Here is a 26,197-nt window from a genome sequence, read left to right as displayed (position 1 = left end):
AAGTGAAATGTTCAGAGGAATGCAATCCGTTTACGTTCTTTTGTGTAATAAAGCAGAGTTAGTTGGTAATACTATAAATAAGTATAATACTGATATGTTTTATGTTAAAAAAAATGAATTCTATAATGTCAATATGTATTAACAAAAATAAATCCTATAGTTATTTCATAAGAGTATACTTTTGTTTCTTAAATTTATATGTATACGTATGTGGTATATATGATTCATTAATTCACCTGTGTATCCGTCGACTTCTACTATTTCAACATTCTTTAAGGCAGTTTGATCCTCATATATAACTGGTTCAGTATCGCTAAGGACTTCTTCGACGACGATGCCTTCCTCCTCAGTAATTTTTTTATTTTCTGTTTCAATAATAGTTTCGCCGTCTTCATTTTGGACTGATTTGAATGTAGTAACGAAAACTGGTTTTTCCTTTGTAAAGTGTTCAGGTGTAGGTTTTTCCTCTAATAAATGTTTGTATTTATGAAACGTTGAAATTTAGTAAATCAGAAATGGCAATTTAAACATTAAGAAAATGTTAGTTCAGAATATCGAGCTCATAAGTGTTAAAAATGTAATGTGTAGTGCTGTGTTGTATTGTGTAATCTTACCCTTAGATTTTTGTAGTGTTTTGGATTTTCTGTGTGTAGGTTTCTTTTCGTCCTCTAATAGGCTGATATCAATTATATCAGCAATGCTATCGTCACTAACAACACGAATGAGAGAATATGGTTCCTTTCCTTCCTCCTCAATAGTTTGAATTTGATAAAATTCCGGCTCAGGGGACACTTCTTTCTTAAATGTTCTTGTTTTGGTTATCTTTTGTTTTGGTGTTTTATATTTATCAACTAATTCCGATATTATAATCTCTTCCGGAAGCTCTTGAATTGGGACTGCCTCATCTTCTTTGCTTGGCTCTACTTCCGGGAAGGGTTTATCATATTCTTGCACACTGACTTTAGTGACAGGCATTTTTTCAAATTCCTCAATGGTTTCAACTTTAGTAATCTCCATTTTAGGTCCATCAATTTTTTTAATAATTTTTGTTCTAATTACAGTCTTGGTAGGTGTACCATCTTCTTTTTCAGACATGACCACTGATTTTTGTTCTGGAAGTTCTACGACAGACACCTCGTCAGTGGGTTTTTGCACTCGTATTCTTTTCTTCAATCGGGACTGGGATATGACTTCAATAATAGGAGTCTCTTCTACAGTGACAGTGGTTTCGGGCTGTTTGTCGTCTTCTTCGACGGTTTCAATTTTGGTAACCTCCTGTTTGTCACCTTTCACCTTCTTGATGACACGAGTACGAATCTTTTTCTTTTTTGGTTTGCCGTCTTCTGAGATGGTCTCCACCACTCGTACCTCTTCGGGCATTTCTTTGACGTCCTCGGGTGCTTCTTCGACAGGAGTTTCTTCAACTGTGATAGTTGTTTTAGGCTGCTGATCATTTTCTTCGACGGTCTCAATCTTCGTCACCGCTTGCTTATCACCTTTTATCCTCTTAATGACTCTGGTACGGATCTTCTTAATTTTAGGCTTTCCGTCTTTGGATGTGGTTTCAACCACTTCCACTACTTCAGGTATTTCCTCAACTTGTTCGGGAGCTTCCTCAAATGGCATTTCTTCCACTGTGACAGTGGTTTCGGGCTGCTTGTCGTCTTCTTCGACGGTTTCAATCTTCGTGACCTCTTGTTTGTCGCCCTTCACCTTCTTGATGACACGAGTACGAATCTTCTTCTTCTTTAGTTTGCCGTCTTCTGACATGGTTTCCACCACTCGTACCTCCTCGGGCAATTCCTTGACTTCTTCGGGTGCTTCTTCGACTGGAACTTCTTCAACAGTAACTGTTGTTTGGGGCTGTTTATCATCTTCTTCGACGGTTTCAACCTTTGTGACCTCTTGTTTGTCGCCCTTCATCTTCTTGATGACACGAGTACGAATTTTCTTCTTCTTTGGTTTGCCATCTTCTGAGATGGTCTCCACCACTCGAACCTCTTCGGGCAATTCTTCGCCTTCTTCGGGTGATTCCTCGACAAGAGTTTCTTTGACAGTAACTGTTGTTTCGGGCTGTTTATCATCTTCTTCAACTGTTTCGATTTTCGTTACTTCCTGTTTGTCGCCCTTCACCTTCTTGATGACTCGAGTACGAATCTTCTTCTTCTTTGGTTTGCCATCTTCTGAGATGGTCTCCACCACTCGCACCTCTTCAGGCAATTCTTTGACTTCCTCGGGAGCTTCTTCGACAGGAATTTCTTCAACAGTGACTGTTGTTTCGGGCCGTTTGTCATCTCCTTCAACTGTTTCGATTTTCGTGACTTCCTGTTTGTCGCCCTTCACCTTCTTTATGACTCGAGTACGAATCTTCTTCTTCTTTGGTTTGCCATCTTCTGAGATGGTCTCCACCACTCGCACCTCTTCAGGCAACTCTTTGACTTCCTCGGGTGCTTCTTCGACAGGAATTTCTTCAACAGTGACTGTTGTTTCGGGCAGTTTGTCATCTTCTTCAACTGTTTCGATTTTCGTGACTTCCTGTTTGTCGCCCTTCACCTTCTTGATGACACGAGTACGAATCTTTTTCTTCTTTGGTTTGCCATCTTCTGAGATGGTTTCCACCACTCGCACCTCTTCGGGCATTTCTCTGACTTCCTCGGGTGATTCCTCGACAGGAGTTTCTTCAACAGTAACTGTTGTTTCAGGCTGTTTATCATCTTCTTCAACTGTTTCGATTTTCGTGACTTCCTGTTTGTCGCCCTTCACCTTCTTGATGACACGAGTACGAATCTGCTTCTTCTTTGGTTTGCCATCTTCTGAGATGGTCTCCACCACTCGCACCTCTTCGGGCATTTCTCTGACTTCCTCGGGTGATTCCTCGACAGGAGTTTCTTCAACAGTAACTGTTGTTTCAGGCTGTTTATCATCTTCTTCAACTGTTTCGATTTTCGTGACTTCCTGTTTGTCACCCTTCACCTTCTTGATGACTCGAGTACGAATCTTCTTCTTCTTTGGTTTGCCATCTTCTGAGATGGTCTCCACCACTCGCACCTCTTCAGGCAATTCTTTGACTTCCTCGGGAGCTTCTTCGACAGGAATTTCTTCAACAGTGACTGTTGTTTCGGGCAGTTTGTCATCTTCTTCAACTGTTTCGATTTTCGTGACTTCCTGTTTGTCGCCCTTCACCTTCTTTATGACTCGAGTACGAATCTTCTTCTTCTTTGGCTTGCCATCTTCTGAGATAGTCTCCACCACTCGCACCTCTTCAGGCAATTCTTTGACTTCCTCGGGTGTTTCTTCGACAGGAATTTCTTCAACAGTGACTGTTGTTTCGGGCAGTTTGTCATCGTCTTCAACTGTTTCGATTTTCGTGACTTCCTGTTTGTCGCCCTTCACCTTCTTGATGACTCGAGTACGAATCTTCTTCTTCTTTGGTTTGCCATCTTCTGAGATGGTCTCCACCACTCGCACCTCTTCAGGCAATTCTTTGACTTCCTCGGGAGCTTCTTCGACAGGAATTTCTTCAACAGTGACTGTTGTTTCGGGCAGTTTGTCATCTTCTTCAACTGTTTCGATTTTCGTGACTTCCTGTTTGTCGCCCTTCACCTTCTTGATGACACGAGTACGAATCTTCTTCTTCTTTGGTTTGCCATCTTCTGAGATGGTCTCCACCACTCGCACCTCTTCAGGCAATTCTTTGACTTCCTCGGGAGCTTCTTCGACAGGAATTTCTTCAACAGTGACTGTTGTTTCGGGCAGTTTGTCATCTTCTTCAACTGTTTCGATTTTCGTGACTTCCTGTTTGTCGCCCTTCACCTTCTTGATGACACGAGTACGAATCTTCTTCTTCTTTGGTTTGCCATCTTCTGAGATGGTTTCCACCACTCGCACCTCTTCGGGCATTTCTCTGACTTCCTCGGGTGAATCCTCGACAGGAGTTTCTTCAACGGTAACTGTTGTTTCGGGCTGTTTATCATTTTCTTCAACTGTTTCGATTTTCGTGACTTCCTGTTTGTCGCCCTTCACCTTCTTGATGACTCGAGTACGAATCTTCTTCTTCTTTGGTTTGCCATCTTCTGAGATGGTCTCCACCACTCGCACCTCTTCAGGCAATTCTTTGACTTCCTCGGGAGCTTCTTCGACAGGAATTTCTTCAACAGTGACTGTTGTTTCGGGCAGTTTGTCATCTTCTTCAATTGTTTCGATTTTCGTGACTTCCTGCTTGTCGCCCTTCACCTTCTTTATGACTCGAGTACGAATCTTTTTCTTCTTTGGCTTGCCATCTTCTGAGATGGTCTCCACCACTCGCACCTCTTCGGGCATTTCTCTGACTTCCTCGGGTGATTCCTCGACAGGAGTTTCTTCAACAGTAACTGTTGTTTCAGGCTGTTTATCATCTTCTTCAACTGTTTCGATTTTCGTGACTTCCTGTTTGTCGCCCTTCACCTTCTTGATGACTCGAACACGAATCTTCTTCTTCTTTGGTTTGCCATCTTCTGAGATGGTCTCTACCACTCGCACCTCTTCAGGCAATTCTTTGACTTCCTCGGGAGCTTCTTCGACAGGAATTTCTTCAACAGTGACTGTTGTTTCGGGCAGTTTGTCATCTTCTTCAACTGTTTCGATTTTCGTGACTTCCTGTTTGTCGCCCTTCACCTTCTTTATGACTCGAGTACGAATCTTCTTCTTCTTTGGCTTGCCATCTTCTGAGATGGTCTCCACCACTCGCACCTCTTCAGGCAATTCTTTGACTTCCTCGGGTGTTTCTTCGACAGGAATTGCTTCAACAGTGACTGTTGTTTTGGGCAGTTTGTCATCTTCTTCAACTGTTTCGATTTTCGTGATTTCCTGTTTGTCGCCCTTCACCTTCTTGATGACACGAGTACGAATCTTCTTCTTCTTTGGTTTGCCATCTTCTGAGATGGTTTCCACCACTCGCACCTCTTCGGGCATTTCTCTGACTTCCTCGGGTGACTCCTCGACAGGAGTTTCTTCAACAGTAACTGTTGTTTCAGGCTGTTTATCATCTTCTTCAACTGTTTCGATTTTCGTGACTTCCTGTTTGTCGCCCTTCACCTTCTTGATGACTCGAGTACGAATCTTCTTCTTCTTTGGCTTGCCATCTTCTGAGATAGTCTCCACCACTCGCACCTCTTCAGGCAATTCTTTGACTTCCTCGGGAGCTTCTTCGACAGGAATTTCTTCAACAGTGACTGTTGTTTCGGGCAGTTTGTCATCTTCTTCAACTGTTTCGATTTTCGGGACTTCCTGTTTGTCGCCCTTCACCTTCTTGATGACACGAGTACGAATCTTCTTCTTCTTTGGTTTGCCATCTTCTGAGATGGTCTCCACCACTCGCACTTCTTCAGGCAATTCTTCGACTTCCTCGGGAGCTTCTTCGACAGGAATTTCTTCAACAGTGACTGTTGTTTCGGGCAGTTTGTCATCTTCTTCAACTGTTTCGATTTTCGTGACTTCCTGTTTGTCGCCCTTCACCTTCTTGATGACTCGAGTACTAATCTTCTTCTTCTTTGGTTTGCCATCTTCTGAGATGGTCTCCACCACTCGCACCTGTTCAGGCAATTCTTTGACTTCCTCGGGAGCTTCTTCGACAGGAATTTCTTCAACAGTGACTGTTGTTTCGGGCAGTTTGTCATCTTCTTCAACTGTTTCGATTTTCGTGACTTCCTGTTTGTCGCCCTTCACCTTCTTTATGACTCGAGTACGAATCTTTTTCTTCTTTGGCTTGCCATCTTCTGAGATGGTCTCCACCACTCGCACCTCTTCAGGCATTTCTCTGACTTCCTCGGGTGATTCCTCGACAGGAGTTTCTTCAACAGTAACTGTTGTTTCAGGCTGTTTATCATCTTCTTCAACTGTTTCGATTTTCGTGACTTCCTGTTTGTCGCCCTTCACCTTCTTGATGACTCGAGTACGAATCTTCTTCTTCTTTGGTTTTCCATCTTCTGAGATGGTCTCCACCACTCGCACCTCTTCAGGCAATTCTTTGACTTCCTCGGGAGCTTCTTCGACAGGAATTTCTTCAACAGTGACTGTTGTTTCGGGCAGTTTGTCATCTTCTTCAACTGTTTCGATTTTCGTGATTTCCTGTTTGTCGCCCTTCACCTTCTTGATGACACGAGTACGAATCTTCTTCTTCTTTGGTTTGCCATCTTCTGAGATGGTTTCCACCACTCGCACCTCTTCGGGCATTTCTCTGACTTCCTCGGGTGATTCCTCGACAGGAGTTTCTTCAACAGTAACTGTTGCTTCAGGCTGTTTATCATCTTCTTCAACTGTTTCGATTGTCGTGACTTCCTGTTTGTCGCCCTTCACCTTCTTTATGACTCGAGTACGAATCTTCTTCTTCTTTGGTTTGCCATCTTCTGAGATGGTCTCTACTACTCGTACCTCTTCGGGCATTTCTTTGACTTCCTCAGGTGCTTCCTCGACAGGAGTTTCTTCAACAGTGACAGTTGTTTCGGGCTGTTTGTCATCTTCTTCAACTGTTTCGATTTTCGTGATTTCCTGTTTGTCGCCCTTCACCTTCTTGATGACACGAGTACGAATCTTCTTCTTCTTTGGTTTGCCATCTTCTGAGATGGTTTCCACCACTCGCACCTCTTCGGGCATTTCTTTGATTTCCTCGGGTGTTTCTTCGACAGGAATTGCTTCAACAGTGACTGTTGTTTCGGGCAGTTTGTCATCTTCTTCAACTGTTTCGATTTTCGTGATTTCCTGTTTGTCGCCCTTCACCTTCTTGATGACACGAGTACGAATCTTCTTCTTCTTTGGTTTGCCATCTTCTGAGATGGTTTCCACCACTCGCACCTCTTCGGGCATTTCTCTGACTTCCTCGGGTGATTCCTCGACAGGAGTTTCTTCAACAGTAACTGTTGTTTCAGGCTGTTTATCATCTTCTTCAACTGTTTCGATTTTCGTGACTTCCTGTTTGTCGCCTTTTACCTTCTTGATGACACGAGTACGAATCTTCTTCTTCTTTGGTTTGCCATCTTCTGAGATGGTCTCCACCACTCGCACCTCTTCAGGCATTTCTCTGACTTCCTCGGGTGTTTCTTCGACAGGAGTTTCTTCAACAGTGACAGTTGTTTCGGGCTGTTTATCATCTTCTTCAACTGTTTCGATTTTCGTGACTTCCTGTTTGTCGCCCTTTACCTTCTTGATGACACGAGTACGAATCTTCTTCTTCTTTGGTTTGCCATCTTCTGAGATGGTCTCCACTACTCGTACCTCTTCGGGCATTTCTCTGACTTCCTCGGGAGCTTCTTCCACAGGAGTTTCTTCAACAGTGACAGTTGTTTCGGGCTGTTTACCATCTTCTTCAACTGTTTCGATTTTCGTGACTTCCTGTTTGTCGCCCTTGACCTTCTTGATGACACGAGTACGAATCTTCTTCTTCTTTGGTTTGCCATCTTCTGAGATGGTCTCCACCACTCGCACCTCTTCGGGCATTTCTCTGACTTCCTCGGGTGTTTCTTCGACAGGAGTTTCTTCAACAGTGACTGTTGTTTCGGGCTGTTTATCATCTTCTTCAACTGTTTCGATTTTCGTTACTTCCTGTTTGTCGCCCTTCACCTTCTTTATGACTCGAGTACGAATCTTCTTCTTCTTTGGTTTGCCATCTTCTGAGATCGTCTCCACTACTCGTACCTCTTCGGAAATTTCTTTGACTTCCTCAGGTGATTCCTCGACAGGAGTTTCTTCAACAGTGACAGTTGTGTCGGGCTGTTTATCATCTTCTTCAACCGTCTCAATCTTCGTTACTTCCTGTTTGTCGCCCTTTACCTTCTTGATGACACGAGTACGAATCTTCTTCTTCTTTGGTTTGCCATCTTCAGAGATGGTCTCCACCACTCGCACCTCTTCAGGCATTTCGCTGACTTCCTCGGGTGTTTCTTCGACAGGAGTTTCTTCAACAGTGACAGTTGTTTCGGGCTGTTTATCATCTTCTTCAACTGTCTCAATCTTCGTGACTTCCTGTTTGTCGCCCTTCACCTTCTTGATGACGCGAGTGCGAATCTTCTTCTTCTTTGGTTTGCCATCTTCTGAGATGGTCTCCACCACTCGCACCTCTTCGGGCATTTCTCTGACTTCCTCGGGTGATTCCTCGACAGGAGTTTCTTCAACAGTAACTGTTGTTTCAGGCTGTTTATCATCTTCTTCAACTGTTTCGATTTTCGTGACTTCCTGTTTGTCGCCCTTCACCTTCTTGATGACTCGAGTACGAATCTTCTTCTTCTTTGGTTTGCCATCTTCTGAGATGGTTTCCACCACTCGCACCTCTTCGGGCATCTCTCTGACTTCCTCCGGTGCTTCTTCGACAGGAATTTCTTCAACAGTGACTGTTGTTTCGGGCTGTTTGTCATCTTCTTCAACTGTTTCGATTTTCGTGACTTCCTGTTTGTCGCCCTTCACCTTCTTGATGACTCGAGTGCGAATCTTCTTCTTCTTTGGTTTGCCATCTTCTGAGATGGTCTCCACCACTCGCACCTCTTCGGGCATTTCTCTGACTTCCTCGGGTGATTCCTCGACAGGAGTTTCTTCAACAGTAACTGTTGTTTCAGGCTGTTTATCATCTTCTTCAACTGTTTCGATTTTCGTGACTTCCTGTTTGTCGCCCTTCACCTTCTTGATGATACGAGTACGAACCTTCTTTTTTTTTAGTTTGCCATCTTCTGAGATGGTCTCCACTACTCGTACCTCTTCGGGCATTTCTCTGACTTCCTCGGGAGCTTCTTCCACAGGAGTTTCTTCAACAGTGACAGTTGTTTCGGGCTGTTTACCATCTTCTTCAACTGTTTCGATTTTCGTGACTTCCTGTTTGTCGCCCTTTACCTTCTTGATGACTCGAGTGCGAATCTTCTTCTTCTTTGGTTTGCCATCTTCTGAGATGGTCTCCACCACTCGCACCTCTTCGGGCATTTCTCTGACTTCCTCGGGTGATTCCTCGACAGGAGTTTCTTCAACAGTGACTGTTGTTTCGGGCTGTTTATCATCTTCTTCGAAGGTTTCAATCTTCGTGACTTCTTGTTTGTCGCCCTTCACCTTCTTGATGACACGAGTACGAATCTTCTTTTTCTTTGGCTTGCCATCTTCTGAGATGGTTTCCACTACTCGCACCTCTACGGGCATTTCTCTGACTTCCTCAGGTGATTCCTCGACAGGAGCTTCTTCAACAGTGACTGTTGTTTCGGGCTGTTTATCATCTTCTTCAACTGTCTCAATCTTCGTTACTTCCTGTTTGTCGCCCTTTACCTTCTTGATGACACGAGTACGAATCTTCTTTTTCTTTGGCTTGCCATCTTCTGAAATGGTCTCCACTACTCGTACCTCTTCGGGCATTTCTCTGACTTCCTCAGGTGATTCCTCGACAGGAGTTTCTTCAACAGTAACTGTTGTTTCAGGCTGTTTATCATCTTCCTCAACTGTTTCGATTTTCGTGACTTCCTGTTTGTCGCCCTTCACCTTCTTGATGACACGAGTACGAATCTTCTTCTTCTTTGGTTTCCCATCTTCTGAGATGGTCTCCACCACTCGCACCTCTTCGGGCATTTCGCTGACTTCCTCAGGTGCTTCTTCGACAGGAGTTTCTTCAACAGTGACTGTTGTTTCAGGCTGTTTATTATCTTCTTCGACGGTTTCAATCGTCGTGACTTCTTGTTTGTCGCCCTTCACCTTCTTGATGACACGAGTACGAATCTTCTTCTTCTTTGGTTTGCCATCTTCTGAGATGGTCTCCACTACTCGTACCTCTTCGGGCATTTCTCTGACTTCCTCGGGTGATTCCTCGACAGGAGTTTCTTCAACAGTAACTGTTGTTTCGGGCTGTTTATCATCTTCTTCAACTGTTTCGATTTTCGTGACTTCCTGTTTGTCGCCCTTCACTTTCTTGATGACACGAGTACGAATCTTCTTCTTCTTTGGTTTGCCATCTTCTGAGATGGTCTCCACCACTCGCACCTCCTCGGGCATTTCTCTGACTTCCTCGGGTGATTGCTCGACAGGAGCTTCTTCAACAGTAACTGTTGTTTCAAGTTGTTTATCATCTTCTTCAACTGTTTCGATTTTCGTGACTTCCTGTTTGTCGCCCTTCACCTTCTTGATGACTCGAGTACGAATCTTCTTCTTCTTTGGTTTGCCATCTTCTGAGATGGTCTCCACTACTCGTACCTCTTCGGGCATTTCTCTACCTTCCTCGGGTGATTCCTCGACAGGAGTTTCTTCAACAGTGACAGTTGTTTCGGGCTGTTTATCATCTTCTTCAACTGTTTCGATTTTCGTGACTTCCTGTTTGTCGCCCTTTACCTTCTTGATGACACGAGTACGAATCTTCTTTTTCTTTGGTTTGCCATCTTCTGAGATGGTCTCCACTACTCGTACCTCTTCGGGCATTTCTCTGACTTCCTCAGGTGATTCCTCGACAGGAGTTTCTTCCACAGTGACAGTTGTTTCGGGCAGTTTATCATCTTCTTCAACTGTTTCAATCTTCGTGACTTCTTGTTTGTCGCCCTTTACCTTCTTGATGACACGAGTACGAATCTTCTTTTTCTTTGGTTTGCCATCTTCTGAGATGGTCTCCACTACTCGTACCTCTTCGGACATTTCTCTGACTTCCTCAGGTGATTCCTCGACAGGAGTTTCTTCAACAGTGACTGTTGTTTCGGGCTGTTTATCATCTTCTTCAACTGTCTCAATCTTCGTGACTTCCTGTTTGTCGCCCTTCACCTTCTTGATGACCCGAGTACGAATCTTCTTTTTCTTTGGTTTGCCATCTTCTGAGATGGTCTCCACCACTCGCACCTCTTCGGGCATTTCTCTGACTTCCTCGGGAGCTTCTTCGACAGGAGTTTCTTCAACAGTGACAGTTGTTTCGGGCTGTTTATCATCTTCTTCAACTGTTTCAATCTTCGTGACTTCCTGTTTGTCGCCCTTCACCTTCTTGATGACGCGAGTACGAATCTTCTTCTTCTTTGGTCTGCCATCTTCGGAGATGGTCTCCACCACTCGCACCTCTTCGGGCAATTCCTTGACTTCCTCGAATGCTTCGTCGACAGGGGTTTCTTCAACAGTGACTGTTGTTTCGGGCTTTTTATCATCTTCTTCAACTGTTTCAATCTTCGTGACTTCCTGTTTGTCGCCCTTCACCTTCTTGATGACTCGAGTTCGAATCTTCTTCTTCTTTGGTCTGCCATCTTCGGAGATGGTCTCCACCACTCGCACCTCTTCGGGCATTTCTCTGACTTCCTCGGGTGCTTCTTCGACAGGAGTTTCTTCAACAGTGACTGTTGTTTCGGGCTTTTTATCATCTTCTTCAACTGTTTCAATCTTCGTGACTTCCTGTTTGTCGCCCTTCACCTTCTTGATGACACGAGTTCGAATCTTTTTCTTCTTTGGTCTGCCATCTTCTGAGATGGTCTCCACCACTCGCACCTCTTCGGGCAATTCCTTGACTTCCTCGAATGCTTCGTCGACAGGGGTTTCTTCAACAGTGACTGTTGTTTCAGGCTGTTTATCATCTTCTTCGACGGTTTCAATCTTTGTGACTTCCTGTTTGTCGCCCTTCACCTTCTTGATGACGCGAGTGCGAATCTTCTTCTTCTTTGGTTTGCCATCTTCTGAGATGGTCTCCACCACTCGCACCTCTTCGGGCATTTCTCTGACTTCCTCGGGTGCTTCTTCGACAGGAGTTTCTTCAACAGTGACAATTGTTTCAGGCTGTTTATCATCTTCTTCAACTGTTTCGATTTTCGTGACTTCCTGTTTGTCGCCCTTCACCTTCTTGATGACACGAGTGCGAATCTTCTTCTTCTTTGGTTTGCCATCTTCTGAGATGGTCTCCACCACTCGCACCTCTTCGGGCATTTCTCTGACTTCCTCGGGTGCTTCGTCGACAGGGGTTTCTTCAACAGTGACTGTTGTTTCGGGCTGTTTATCATCTTCTTCGACGGTTTCAATCTTTGTGACTTCCTGTTTGTCGCCCTTCACCTTCTTGATGACGCGAGTGCGAATCTTCTTCTTCTTTAGTTTGCCATCTTCTGAGATGGTCTCCACCACTCGCACCTCTTCGGGCATTTCTCTGACTTCCTCGGGTGCTTCTTCGACAGGAGTTTCTTCAACAGTGACAGTTGTTTCGGGCTGTTTATCATCTTCTTCAACTGTTTCGATTTTCGTGACTTCCTGTTTGTCGCCCTTCACCTTCTTGATGACGCGAGTACGAATCTTCTTCTTCTGTGGTTTGCCATCTTCTGAGATGGTCTCCACCACTCGCACCTGTTCGGGCAATTCCTTGACTTCCTCGAATGCTTCGTCGACAGGGGTTTCTGCAACAGTGACTGTTGTTTCGGGCTGTTTATCATCTTCTTCAACTGTTTCAATCTTCGTGACTTCCTGTTTGTCGCCCTTCACCTTCTTGATGACGCGAGTGCGAATCTTCTTCTTCTTTGGTTTGCCATCTTCTGTGATGGTCTCCACCACTCGCACTTCTTCGGGCATTTCTCTGACTTCCTCGGGTGCTTCTTCGACAGGAGTTTCTTCAACAGTGACTGTTGTTTCGGGCTGTTTATCATCTTCTTCAACTGTTTCAATCTTCGTGACTTCCTGTTTGTCGCCCTTCACCTTCTTGATGACACGAGTGCGAATCTTCTTCTTCTTTGGTTTGCCATCTTCTGAGATGGTTTCCACCACTCGCACCTCTTCGGGCATTTCTCTGACTTCCTCGGGTGCTTCTTCGACAGGAGTTTCTTCAACAGTGACAGTTGTTTCGGGCTGTTTATCATCTTCTTCAACTGTTTCAATCTTCGTGACTTCCTGTTTGTCGCCCTTCACCTTCTTGATGACGCGAGTGCGAATCTTCTTCTTCTTTGATTTGCCATCTTCTGAGATGGTCTCCACCACTCGCACTTCTTCGGGCAATTCCTTGACTTCCTCGAATGCCTCGTCGACAGGGGCTTCTTCAACAGTGACTGTTGTTTCAGGCTTTTTATCATCTTCTTCAACTGTTTCAATCTTCGTGACTTCCTGTTTGTCGCCCTTCACCTTCTTGATGACACGAGTGCGAATCTGCTTCTTCTTTGGTTTGCCATCTTCTGAGATGGTCTCCACCACTCGCACCTTTTCGGGCATTTCTTTGACTTCTTCGGGTGCTTCTTCGACAGGAGTTTCTTCAACAGTGACAGTTGTTTCGGGCTGTTTATCATCTTCTTCGACGGTTTCGATCTTCGTGACTTCCTGTTTGTCGCCCTTCACCTTCTTTATGACTCGAGTATGAATCTTCTTTTTCTTTGGTTTGCCACCTTCTGAGATGGTCTCCACCACTCGTACCTCTTCGGGCATTTCTTTGACTTCTTCGAGAGGAGTTTCTTCAACAGTAACAGTTGTTTCGGGCTGTTTATCATCTTCTTCGACGGTTTCAATCTTCGTGACTTCTTGTCTGTCACCCTTCACCTTCTTGATGACGCGAGTGCGAATCTTCTTCTTCTTTGGTTTGCCATCTTCTGAGATGGTCTCCACCACTCGCACCTCTTCGGGCAATTCCTTGACTTCCTCGAATGCCTCGTCGACAGGGGCTTCTTCAACAGTGACTGTTGTTTCAGGCTTTTTATCATCTTCTTCAACTGTTTCGATTTTCGTGACTTCCTGTTTGTCGCCCTTTACCTTCTTGATGACTCGAGTGCGAATCTTCTTCTTCTTTGGTTTGCCATCTTCTGAGATGGTCTCCACCACTCGCACCTCTTCGGGCATTTCTCTGACTTCCTCGGGTGATTCCTCGACAGGAGTTTCTTCAACAGTGACTGTTGTTTCGGGCTGTTTATCATCTTCTTCGACGGTTTCAATCTTCGTGACTTCTTGTTTGTCGCCCTTCACCTTCTTGATGACACGAGTACGAATCTTCTTTTTCTTTGGCTTGCCATCTTCTGAGATGGTTTCCACCACTCGCACCTCTTCGGGCATTTCTTTGACTTCCTCGGGTGCTTCTTCGACAGGAGCTTCTTCAACAGTGACAGTTGTTTCGGGCTGTTTATCATCTTCTTCAACTGTTTCAATCTTCGTGACTTCCTGTTTGTCGCCCTTCACCTTCTTGATGACGCGAATGCGAATCTTCTTTTTCTTTGGTGTGCCATCTTCTGAGATGGTCTCCACCACTCGCACCTCTTCGGGCAATTCCTTGACTTCCTCGGGTGCTTCTTCGACAGGAGTTTCTTCAACAGTGACAGTTGTTTCTGGCTGTTTATCATCTTCTTCAACTGTTTCGATTTTCGTGACTTCCTGTTTGTCGCCCTTCACCTTCTTGATGACACGAGTGCGAATCTTTTTCTTCTTTGGTTTGCCATCTTCTGAGATGGTCTCCACCACTCGCACCTCTTCGGGCATTTCTCTGACTTCCTCGGGTGCTTCTTCGACAGGAGTTTCTTCAACAGTGACAGTTGTTTCTGGCTGTTTATCATCTTCTTCAACTGTTTCGATTTTCGTGACTTCCTGTTTGTCGCCCTTCACCTTCTTGATGACACGAGTGCGAATCTTCTTCTTCTTTGGTTTGCCATCTTCTGAGATGGTCTCCACTACTCGCACCTCTTCGGGCATTTCTTTGACTTCCTCGGGTGCTTCTTCGACAGGAGTTTCTTCAACAGTGACAGTTGTTTCGGGCTTTTTATCATCTTCTTCGACGGTTTCAATCTTCGTGACTTCTTGTTTGTCACCCTTCACCTTCTTGATGACACGAGTACGAATCTTCGTTTTCTTTGGTTTGCCATCTTCTGAGATGGTCTCCACCACTCGTATCTCCTCGGGCAGTTCTTTGACTTCTTCGGGTGCTTCTTCCACAGGAGTTTCTTCAACAGTGACAGTTGTTTCAGGCTGTTTATCATCTTCTTCAACTGTTTGTATCTGCGTCACCTCTTGTTTGTCACCCTTCACCTTCTTGATGACACGAGTACGAATCTTCATCTTCTTTGGTTTGCCATCTTCTGCGATGGTCTCCACTACTCGCACCTCTTCGGGCAATTCCTTGACTTCCTCGAGGGCCTCGTCGACAGGGGCTTCTTCAACAGTGACTGTTGTTTCGGGCTGTTTATCATCTTCTTCGATTGTCTCTATCTTCGTAACTTCTTGTTTGTCACCCTTCACCTTCTTGATGACACGAGTACGAATCTTCTTCTTCTTTGGTTTGCCATCTTCTGAGATGGTCTCCACCACTCGTACCTCTTCGGGCATTTCTTTGACTTCTTCGAGAGGAGTTTCTTCAACAGTGACAGTTGTTTCGGGCTGTTTATCATCTTCTTCGACGGTTTCAATCTTCGTGACTTCTTGTTTGTCGCCCTTCATCTTCTTGATGACCCGAGTACGAATCTTCTTTTTCTTTGGTTTGCCATCTTCTGAGATGGTCTCCACCACTCGCACCTCTTCGGGCATTTCTTTGACTTCCTCGGGTGCTTCTTCGACAGGAGTTTCTTCAACAGTGACAGTTGTTTCGGGCTGTTTATCATCTTCTTCAACTGTTTCAATCTTCGTGACTTCCTGTTTGTCGCCCTTCACCTTCTTGATGACTCGAGTGCGAATCTTCTTCTTCTTTGGTTTGCCATCTTCTGAGATGGTCTCCACCACTCGCACCTCTTCGGGCATTTCTTTGACTTCTTCGGGTGCTTCTTCGACAGGAGTTTCTTCAACAGTGACAGTTGTTTCGGGCTTTTTATCGTCTTCTTCGACGGTTTCAATCTTCGTGACTTCTTGTTTGTCGCCTTTCACCTTCTTGATGACCCGAGTACGAATCTTCTTCTTCTTTGGTTTGCCATCTTCTGAGATGGTCTCCACCACTCGCACCTCTTCGGGCATTTCTTTGACTTCTTCGGGTGCTTCTTCGACAGGAGTTTCTTCAACAGTGACAGTTGTTTCGGGCTGTTTATCATCTTCTTCGACGGTTTCAATCTTCGTGACTTCTTGTTTGTCGCCTTTCACCTTCTTGATGACCCGAGTACGAATCTTCTTTTTCTTTGGTTTGCCATCTTCTGAGATGGTCTCCACCACTCGCACCTCTTCGGGCATTTCTTTGACTTCTTCGGGTGCTTCTTCGACAGGAGTTTCTTCAACAGTGACAGTTGTTTCGGGCTGTTTATCATCTTCTTCGACAGTTTCAATCTTCGTGACTTCTTGTTTGTCGCCTTTCACCTTCTTGATGACCCGAGTACGAATCTTCTTTTTCTTTGGTTTGCCATCTTCTGAGATGGTCTCCACCACTCGCACCTCTTCGGGCATTTCTTTGACTTCTTCGGGTGCTTCTTCGACAGGAGTTTCTTCAACAGTGACAGTTGTTTCGGGCTGTTTATCATCTTCTTCGACAGTTTCAATCTTCGTGACTTCTTGTTTGTCGCCTTTCACCTTTTTGATGACCCGAGTACGAATCTTCTTTTTCTTTGGTTTGCCATCTTCTGAGATGGTCTCCACCACTCGTACCTCTTCGGGCATTTCTTTGACTTCTTCGAGAGGAGTTTCTTCAACAGTGACAGTTGTTTCGGGCTGTTTATCATCTTCTTCGACGGTTTCAATCTTCGTGACTTCTTGTTTGTCGCCCTTCACCTTCTTGATGACCCGAGTACGAATCTTCTTTTTCTTTGGTTTGCCATCTTCTGAGATGGTCTCCACCACTCGCACCTCTTCGGGCATTTCTTTGACTTCCTCGGGTGTTTCTTCGACAGGAGTTTCTTCAACAGTGACAGTTGTTTCGGGCTTTTTATCGTCTTCTTCGACGGTTTCAATCTTCGTGACTTCTTGTTTGTCGCCTTTCACCTTCTTGATGACCCGAGTACGAATCTTCTTCTTCTTTGGTTTGCCATCTTCTGAGATGGTCTCCACCACTCGCACCTCTTCGGGCATTTCTTTGACTTCTTCGGGTGCTTCTTCGACAGGAGTTTCTTCAACAGTGACAGTTGTTTCGGGCTGTTTATCATCTTCTTCGACGGTTTCAATCTTCGTGACTTCTTGTTTGTCGCCTTTCACCTTCTTGATGACCCGAGTACGAATCTTCTTCTTCTTTGGTTTGCCATCTTCTGAGATGGTCTCCACCACTCGCACCTCTTCGGGCATTTCTTTGACTTCTTCGGGTGCTTCTTCGACAGGAGTTTCTTCAACAGTGACAGTTGTTTCGGTCTGTTTATCATCTTCTTCGACGGTTTCAATCTTCGTGACTTCTTGTTTGTCGCCTTTCACCTTCTTGATGACCCGAGTACGAATCTTCTTTTTCTTTGGTTTGCCATCTTCTGAGATGGTCTCCACCACTCGCACCTCTTCGGGCATTTCTTTGACTTCTTCGGGTGCTTCTTCGACAGGAGTTTCTTCAACAGTGACAGTTGTTTCGGGCTGTTTATCATCTTCTTCGACAGTTTCAATCTTCGTGACTTCTTGTTTGTCGCCTTTCACCTTTTTGATGACCCGAGTACGAATCTTCTTTTTCTTTGGTTTGCCATCTTCTGAGATGGTCTCCACCACTCGCACCTCTTCGGGCATTTCTTTGACTTCTTCGGGTGCTTCTTCGACAGGAGTTTCTTCAACAGTGACAGTTGTTTCGGGCTGTTTATCATCTTCTTCGACGGTTTCGATCTTCGTGACTTCTTGTTTGTCGTCTTTCACCTTCTTGATGACCCGAGTAGGAATCTTCTTTTTCTTTGGTTTGCCATCTTCTGAGATGGTCTCCACCACTCGCACCTCTTCGGGCATTTCTCTGACTTCTTCGGGTGCTTCTTCGACAGGAGTTTCTTCAACAGTGACAGTTGTTTCGGGCTGTTTATCATCTTCTTCGACGGTTTCGATCTTCGTGACTTCTTGTTTGTCGCCTTTCACCTTCTTGATGACCCGAGTACGAATCTTCTTTTTCTTTGGTTTGCCATCTTCTGAGATGGTCTCCACCACTCGCACTTCTTCGGGCATTTCTTTGACTTCTTCGGGTGCTTCTTCGACAGGAGTTTCTTCAACAGTGACAGTTGCTTCGGGCTGTTTATCATCTTCTTCGACGGTTTCAATCTTCGTGACTTCTTGTTTGTCGCCTTTCACCTTCTTGATGACCCGAGTACGAATCTTCTTTTTCTTTGGTTTGCCATCTTCTGAGAGGGTCTCCACCACTCGCACCTCTTCGGGCATTTCTTTGACTTCTTCGGGTGCTTCTTCGACAGGAGTTTCTTCAACAGTGACAGTTGTTTCGGGCTGTTTATCATCTTCTTCGACAGTTTCAATCTTCGTGACTTCTTGTTTGTCGCCTTTCACCTTTTTGATGACCCGAGTACGAATCTTCTTTTTCTTTGGTTTGCCATCTTCTGAGATGGTCTCCACCACTCGCACCTCTTCGGGCATTTCTTTGACTTCTTCGGGTGCTTCTTCGACAGGAGTTTCTTCAACAGTGACAGTTGTTTCGGGCTGTTTATCATCTTCTTCGACGGTTTCAATCTTCGTGACTTCTTGTTTGTCGCCTTTCACCTTTTTGATGACCCGAGTACGAATCTTCTTTTTCTTTGGTTTGCCATCTTCTGAGATGGTCTCCACCACTCGTACCTCTTCGGGCATTTCTGTGACTTCTTCGAGAGGAGTTTCTTCAACAGTGACAGTTGTTTCGGGCTGTTTATCATCTTCTTCGACGGTTTCAATCTTCGTGACTTCTTGTTTGTCGCCCTTCACCTTCTTGATGACCCGAGTACGAATCTTCTTTTTCTTTGGTTTGCCATCTTCTGAGATGGTCTCCACCACTCGCACCTCTTCGGGCATTTCTTTGACTTCCTCGGGTGTTTCTTCGACAGGAGTTTCTTCAACAGTGACAGTTGTTTCGGGCTTTTTATCGTCTTCTTCGACGGTTTCAATCTTCGTGACTTCTTGTTTGTCGCCTTTCACCTTCTTGATGACCCGAGTACGAATCTTCTTCTTCTTTGGTTTGCCATCTTCTGAGATGGTCTCCACCACTCGCACCTCTTCGGGCATTTCTTTGACTTCTTCGGGTGCTTCTTCGACAGGAGTTTCTTCAACAGTGACAGTTGTTTCGGGCTGTTTATCATCTTCTTCGACGGTTTCAATCTTCGTGACTTCTTGTTTGTCGCCTTTCACCTTCTTGATGACCCGAGTACGAATCTTCGTTTTCTTTGGTTTGCCATCTTCTGAGATGGTCTCCACCACTCGCACCTCTTCGGGCATTTCTTTGACTTCTTCGGGTGCTTCTTCGACAGGAGTTTCTTCAACAGTGACAGTTGTTTCGGGCTGTTTATCATCTTCTTCGACAGTTTCAATCTTCGTGACTTCTTGTTTGTCGCCTTTCACCTTTTTGATGACCCGAGTACGAATCTTCTTTTTCTTTGGTTTGCCATCTTCTGAGATGGTCTCCACCACTCGCACCTCTTCGGGCATTTCTTTGACTTCTTCGGGTGCTTCTTCGACAGGAGTTTCTTCAACAGTGACAGTTGTTTCGGGCTGTTTATCATCTTCTTCGACGGTTTCGATCTTCGTGACTTCTTGTTTGTCGTCTTTCATCTTCTTGATGACCCGAGTACGAATCTTCTTTTTCTTTGGTTTGCCATCTTCTGAGATGGTCTCCACTATTCGTACCTCTTCGGGCATTTCTCTTACTTCGTTGGGTGCTTCTTCGACAGGAGTTTCTTCAACAGTGACTGTTGTTTCGGGCTGCTTATCATCTTCTTCGACGGTTTCAATCTTTGTGACTTCTTGTTTGTCGCCTTTCACCTTCTTGATGACCCGAGTACGAATCTTCTTTTTCTTTGGTTTGCCATCTTCTGAGATGGTCTCCACCACTCGCACCTCTTCGGGCATTTCTCTGACTTCTTCGGGTGCTTCTTCGACAGGAGTTTCTTCAACAGTGACAGTGGTTTCGGGCTGTTTATCATCTTCTTCGACGGTTTCGATCTTCGTGACTTCTTGTTTGTCGCCTTTCACCTTCTTGATGACCCGAGTACGAATCTTCTTTTTCTTTGGTTTGCCATCTTCTGAGATGGTCTCCACCACTCGCACTTCTTCGGACATTTCTTTGACTTCTTCGGGTGCTTCTTCGACAGGAGTTTCTTCAACAGTGACAGTTGTTTCGGGCTGTTTATCATCTTCTTCGACAGTTTCAATCTTCGTGACTTCTTGTTTGTCGCCTTTCACCTTTTTGATGACCCGAGTACGAATCTTCTTTTTCTTTGGTTTGCCATCTTCTGAGATGGTCTCCACCACTCGCACCTCTTCGGGCATTTCTTTGACTTCTTCGGGTGCTTCTTCGACAGGAGTTTCTTCAACAGTGACAGTTGTTTCGGGCTGTTTATCATCTTCTTCGACAGTTTCAATCTTCGTGACTTCTTGTTTGTCGCCTTTCACCTTTTTGATGACCCGAGTACGAATCTTCTTTTTCTTCGGTTTGCCATCTTCTGAGATGGTCTCCACCACTCGCACCTCTTCGGGCATTTCTTTGACTTCTTCGGGTGCTTCTTCGACAGGAGTTTCTTCAACAGTGACAGTTGTTTCGGGCTGTTTATCATCTTCTTCGACAGTTTCAATCTTCGTGACTTCTTGTTTGTCGCCTTTCACCTTTTTGATGACCCGAGTACGAATCTTCTTTTTCTTTGGTTTGCCATCTTCTGAGATGGTCTCCACTATTCGTACCTCTTCGGGCATTTCTCTTACTTCCTTGGGTGCTTCTTCGACAGGAGTTTCTTCAACAGTGACTGTTGTTTCGGGCTGCTTATCATCTTCTTCGACGGTTTCAATCTTCGTGACTTCTTGTTTGTCGCCTTTCACCTTCTTGATGACCCGAGTACGAATCTTCTTTTTCTTTGGTTTGCCATCTTCTGAGATGGTCTCCACCACTCGCACCTCTTCGGGCATTTCTTTGACTTCTTCGGGTGCTTCTTCGACAGGAGTTTCTTCAACAGTGACAGTTGTTTCGGGCTGTTTATCATCTTCTTCGACAGTTTCAATCTTCGTGACTTCTTGTTTGTCGCCTTTCACCTTTTTGATGACCCGAGTACGAATCTTCTTTTTCTTTGGTTTGCCATCTTCTGAGATGGTCTCCACCACTCGCACCTCTTCGGGAATTTCTTTGACTTCTTCGGGTGCTTCTTCGACAGGAGTTTCTTCAACAGTGACAGTTGTTTCGGGCTGTTTATCATCTTCTTCGACGGTTTCGATCTTCGTGACTTCTTGTTTGTCGTCTTTCACCTTCTTGATGACCCGAGTACGAATCTTCTTTTTCTTTGGTTTGCCATCTTCTGAGATGGTCTCCACTATTCGTACCTCTTCGGGCATTTCTCTTACTTCCTTGGGTGCTTCTTCGACAGGAGTTTCTTCAACAGTGACAGTTGTTTCAGGCTGTTTATCATCTTCTTCGACGGTTTCAATCTTTGTGACTTCTTGTTTGTCGCCTTTCACCTTCTTGATGACCCGAGTACGAATCTTCTTTTTCTTTGGTTTGCCATCTTCTGAGATGGTCTCCACCACTCGCACCTCTTCGGGCATTTCTTTGACTTCTTCGGGTGCTTCTTCGACAGGAGTTTCTTCAACAGTGACAGTTGTTTCGGTCTGTTTATCATCTTCTTCGACGGTTTCAATCTTCGTGACTTCTTGTTTGTCACCCTTCACCTTCTTGATGACACGAGTACGAATCTTCGTTTTCTTTGGTTTGCCATCTTCTGAGATGGTCTCCACCACTCGTATCTCCTCGGGCAGTTCTTTGACTTCTTCGGGTGCTTCTTCCACAGGAGTTTCTTCAACAGTGACAGTTGTTTCGGGCTGTTTATCATCTTCTTCAACTGTTTGTATCTTCGTGACCTCTTGTTTGTCACCCTTCACCTTCTTGATGACACGAGTACGAATCTTTGTTTTCTTTGGTTTTCCATCTTCGGAAATGGTTTCTATTATTTGTATTTCTTCGGGAAATTCTTTGGCCGTAGCTGCGTCGTTATTAAGTGTTTCTTTTAGTGTTTTGTGTTCTGTGGTGTGAGATGTTTTCGGTGTGTCTGTGTGAGAGAATGTACGTTAATATGGTAATGTTTTGTTGGTGTGATAGTTATAAACTTGTGTGTCATATGTGTTTTGTTTACATTTGGGGGCTCGATTGGGTCGGAGTAAGTAATACGCCATATTGAATATTCCCTACTGAGAATTGTTGGGTACTTACCGGAAAAGGTTTTTACACAAAGTGTTTCTATTTCTAATTGATCAAATTCAGTTTCTTGTATATACTTGGGTTTTTGATGTGTTACACTATCTTGTTGTATGTGGCCAGTAGTATTATATGTTGGTACTACCTCTACAGAAATTGCTTCTACAGATTCGACGCCTTTTGTTGTTGGCGTAGTTAATTGTTTTGGTATTATTTCTTGGTTATTGAAATCTACAGCACTCTCGCTTGTCATTTCCTCTTGTTGTATAGGAAGTATATAATTTGGGTGTTCACTTAATGTTCGTAATTGTTGAGATTTTTGTTTTGATGGTGTTAATTTTGTCTCTGTTTCGAATTCAGCGACAGTTTGCTGATCGTATGAGATATGTGGCTGATATGTTGTACTAACTTGAGCGGACTTTGTAGTTTGTATCAAAGTATCTTTGTATATGCCAGAGTTTTCTGCAACAAATTCCATGTTTTGTAGCGCTGTGTTTGTTATATGCGTTTCTAGTGTTGAAGCTGTTATGGTTTGGCTTATGAGATCTGTGGATTGAGGAATTGTCTGCTCGAAAGTTTGCTGATCTTCACTAGCATGTGCGTATTGTGGAATAATTTGAACCTTTGCGGTGCCCAATGTAGGTGTTAGTGTGTCTAATGTGTTAAAGTTATCCTGTATTGTATTTTGTTCATTCAAATACGTACTATGAGGTGTAATTTTTATATCTGCGTGTTGATCTATATGTTTGTTATCCTGTAATTTGCTTGTGGTACCTGATATAAGGGGCTCATTTGTGATGGCTGTACACTCGGCATCAGTCACCCGAATTTGTGCCTTTTGATTATCAGGTATCTGCTTCGTTGGCAAACTATCAATGCTTTCATAAGAAGTTAACGAGTTAACAATTATATTATCTTTTTCTTCCATAATTGCTGATGCTGTTATTTGGTCAGGTTTTCGTGTTTGAATTTGGTCAAGCGAAGACTTGATTGCTATCTCATCAATTAGTGGTGCTTTCAATTCTGTCAAAACCATAGATGGTTGTAAGCGATCAATACCAAGAGGTTTAAAATCGCCAGCCTTTTCAACACTTTCAAACACATCTATTTCTGTGTTTTCTAAAGGCTGAGTTTGTTCCCCGACATCTACAACTTTTGGCATTAACTTCGCCAGCTCTTTGGTGTGCAAGGCAGTTGTCTCCTCATATGAAATGGACTCAGTTACTGTCTTGGTTTCATTCAGATCGGCATGTGTAGATTTGGCTATAACTGCTGCCTGTTTTTTCAAGTCGTATGTTTCAGTTATAGTATTCATGCTAATAATTTCCTCTGTTGAGAATGCTAGATGCTTGCCAGGAATAACCTCTGCACAACCTATTTCAGGTTTGAGGGTTTTCATGTCATCTTCTTTGGTGAGTGTTTCTTGCAGTGTAGTGAGTTTTGGCAGCATAAGTTTGGAATCCGTGTTAGCACTAGCGTGTTGTGGTATAACTCTATTAATCTCTTCTAGTGGTTTTATACCATCATAAGTCATTAGCTCAGTAATGATTTTATCATTTTTCACTTGTTCTGTTTGCAGTTTTGCAGTGTATTCCATAGGGGCATCGGTATTTGTTAACTCTTCTTTTTCTAATATAACTGGTTTCATTATAATTTGCGCTTGCCGCATGCTGTCTTCCATGTCCTGATGTGCCATTTGGTCAGAATTTTTTAGAGTTATAGACAGATTACTCAATTGTTCCAATGCAGTTACCTCTGTTACAAGCATTTCGTGTTCGGTTCCTTCAATGTAAGACTTAACATTTTCGGTCTTAATTGAAGAATTAAGGGTATTTTCTTTTTGTAGAGTTAGATCAAAACTCTCCACCTGTAATTGTGAACTACACTCATTTATTGTTGGTGTGGCTGCTTTTGCTGTGCACTCCAAGGTCCGCAATGGACCGGTTTTTTCATACGGTGTTACGCCAGATGTTATCGTCTCAGTCAGCATGCTTTCAACAAAAGGTTTTGCACGATGTTCGTCGATTTTGAAGTTATCCACATTTCCTTCCTTGGCGTAAACATTGGTAAATGTCTGCACCTGTGCCGGTTTAAGAATATTTTCTAAATTAATATTTGGTGTGACGAATGGCGCAATATCTATCGATGGTAATTCAGCTGTCACTTCATATGGTTGAATTTGAGTAGTGGAAACTCCATGTTGAGCGCTTGCCAGTGTCGATTTAATTTGTGTAAACGTTACTTTGTCCTCTTCCAGTGGATATGACGCCTCAGTTGGCGTTGTTTCATTTACTATTGGTAAGCCCAATGATTTGGTTAGACCAGCTTCATTTGCTTGCGAAAGTGTTTGTTTAGGAGTTTTGAAGATGCCTTCCCGTTCAGCGATCTGTTCGGTATATATTGTGGGTAAATGTTGAATTTCATGTTCAATGCTGGCATGCTGTGTAGGCACTGCCTCCGTATCTTTAACAGGAGTATAATTTTCGTATATATTTTCTTGTTTAACTAAATTTGTAGTTAGTAATGATTGCTCTGCGCCTTCTTTTGCCATGTTCGCTTTTAGTTCTGGCTTTGGTAAATTACTGGCAGTATGTAGAATGTTGGCTTGCTCGAATAATGGTGCATGCAAATGCTTCTCGCTTACAGCTGGCCGTGCATTTTTCTTATCAAATGCTGGTTTCTCATGGAAATATTCTGCATCTTCAATTATAACATTTTCGCTGGCTATAGCAGAATGTTCGGCAAGTGCCCAAATGCCTACGAGTGGTTGTTCTTCATTTTTCTGCAGTGCCATAGCATCGGGTCGTGAGTCTTCATATGCTATAATTTCCGATATAATGGTCTCATTCAAATTTTGATATTGCGAAATTGCTGATGAAGTCGACACTTCTACCTTATCGATTTCGCCAACGCCTTCCAAGTCGAAAACATTTTCGCTCAGCGGTAGCTTTAGCGTCCCCTCTGGTGCAGCTGATTGTGCTGTTGCTTCATATGGTTGTGTTTTTTCGAAAAAATTTTCACGCTCATACATTAAACTTTGCTGTATTATTTTCGCATCTTCCATATTGAAACTCACTGTTGCGGAGAATTCTTTGTCTTTACGACGTGCCTTTAAATCAGCTTCCTTTTCAAACACATTTGCCTCTTGAACTGAAATTTCAAAGATACTATCAGCTGTCGGCTCACCAGTAGTTTCCAAGGATTTTATACCTTTTAATTCATCAGTAGTATTATGTATATAAGTCGTATGCGTCACCGCGGCCTTTTGAGTTAACTCATGCATTTTCATCTCTGCTGGACCTCTCATATGTGGCTCTTCGCTACTACGCGAATCTTCATTTTCGCTAATGATTGTTGTCAACACTTCCACTGCAGATTTATTTGGTACTAACTCTACATTGGCAACTGTGCCTGTCGGCACTTGTTTACTTTGATAGTCTTTAATACCTTCCAGCGCTTCATCCGAAGATTGTATTGTAGATATCATTTCGGTGAAATTATACAGTGCATGTTGGTTATCCAATTGTGGTTCTACGAATTCAGCCAAAGTCTCAATAGGTTGTGTGCTCAGTGTATCAGCAACAGGCAACGTGTTTGTGGTAAGAGGAATGGCTTCCTTTGAACCGGGCATTTCAAGTTGTGTCAGTGTTGACTCTTTTTCATGAGTTGCCGTGGTGGTGATTCTCAACGACTGATTTACTTCGAAGCTAGTGCTAATGGCTTGCCTAGCTGGCATTTTCTCGGTAACAAGTGCTGTTACTGCATCCAATGTTGTTTGCTCTTGAATATTAGAAGTTCTCTGTGCTTCAAGGCTTAATTCGGCAAACGTTGTTTCTGGTTTGATTTGATCTTCAACATTGCGTGTCGTATGTAGTGGCAGCACTTCTGAGTGCTCCAAGGGCATACATGCCTCGGGTGTGGCTTCATGTAGCGTCTGTAATGTTGGCTTTTCTGGCAAATGTAATTGTTCCTCCGTTTCTGTTGTCCTTACTTGATAAATGTCTATCGATTGCATTGTTCTGGCTGGACTTGGTAAGAGTGTTTTCTCAACATGCTGTT

The 26,197-nt window shown here is 43.9% G+C and overlaps 1 protein-coding gene and 1 long non-coding RNA gene across 3 annotated transcripts in view; one reads left to right on the top strand and one right to left on the bottom strand.

The window, feature by feature from the left end:
- Positions 1-26,197, bottom strand: part of LOC128859652 (titin) — a 144,547-nt gene that overhangs the window by 33,697 nt on the left and 84,653 nt on the right. Inside the window, exons 21-23 of one of the 2 annotated variants that reach the window (XM_054096639.1) lie at positions 20,221-21,569; positions 615-16,464; positions 237-467 (exon numbers count right to left, since the gene is read on the bottom strand). The exons of the other annotated variant lie outside the window; for it this stretch is intronic. Coding sequence (XP_053952614.1) covers positions 237-467; positions 615-16,464; positions 20,221-21,569 — 17,430 coding nt within the window. The remainder of the gene's footprint in view (positions 1-236; positions 468-614; positions 16,465-20,220; positions 21,570-26,197) is intronic. 2 annotated transcript variants of the gene reach the window in all.
- LOC128859653 (uncharacterized) overlaps positions 1-26,197 on the top strand; it is a 99,948-nt gene that overhangs the window by 43,703 nt on the left and 30,048 nt on the right. The window lies entirely within an intron of this gene.

The sequence above is a fragment of the Anastrepha ludens genome, chromosome 4 (genome assembly GCF_028408465.1).
Source record: "Anastrepha ludens isolate Willacy chromosome 4, idAnaLude1.1, whole genome shotgun sequence".
Classification (NCBI taxonomy): domain Eukaryota; kingdom Metazoa; phylum Arthropoda; class Insecta; order Diptera; family Tephritidae; genus Anastrepha; species Anastrepha ludens.
Note: the sequence above shows the minus strand (reverse complement) of the source record. Positions and strands in the feature narration are given on the sequence as shown.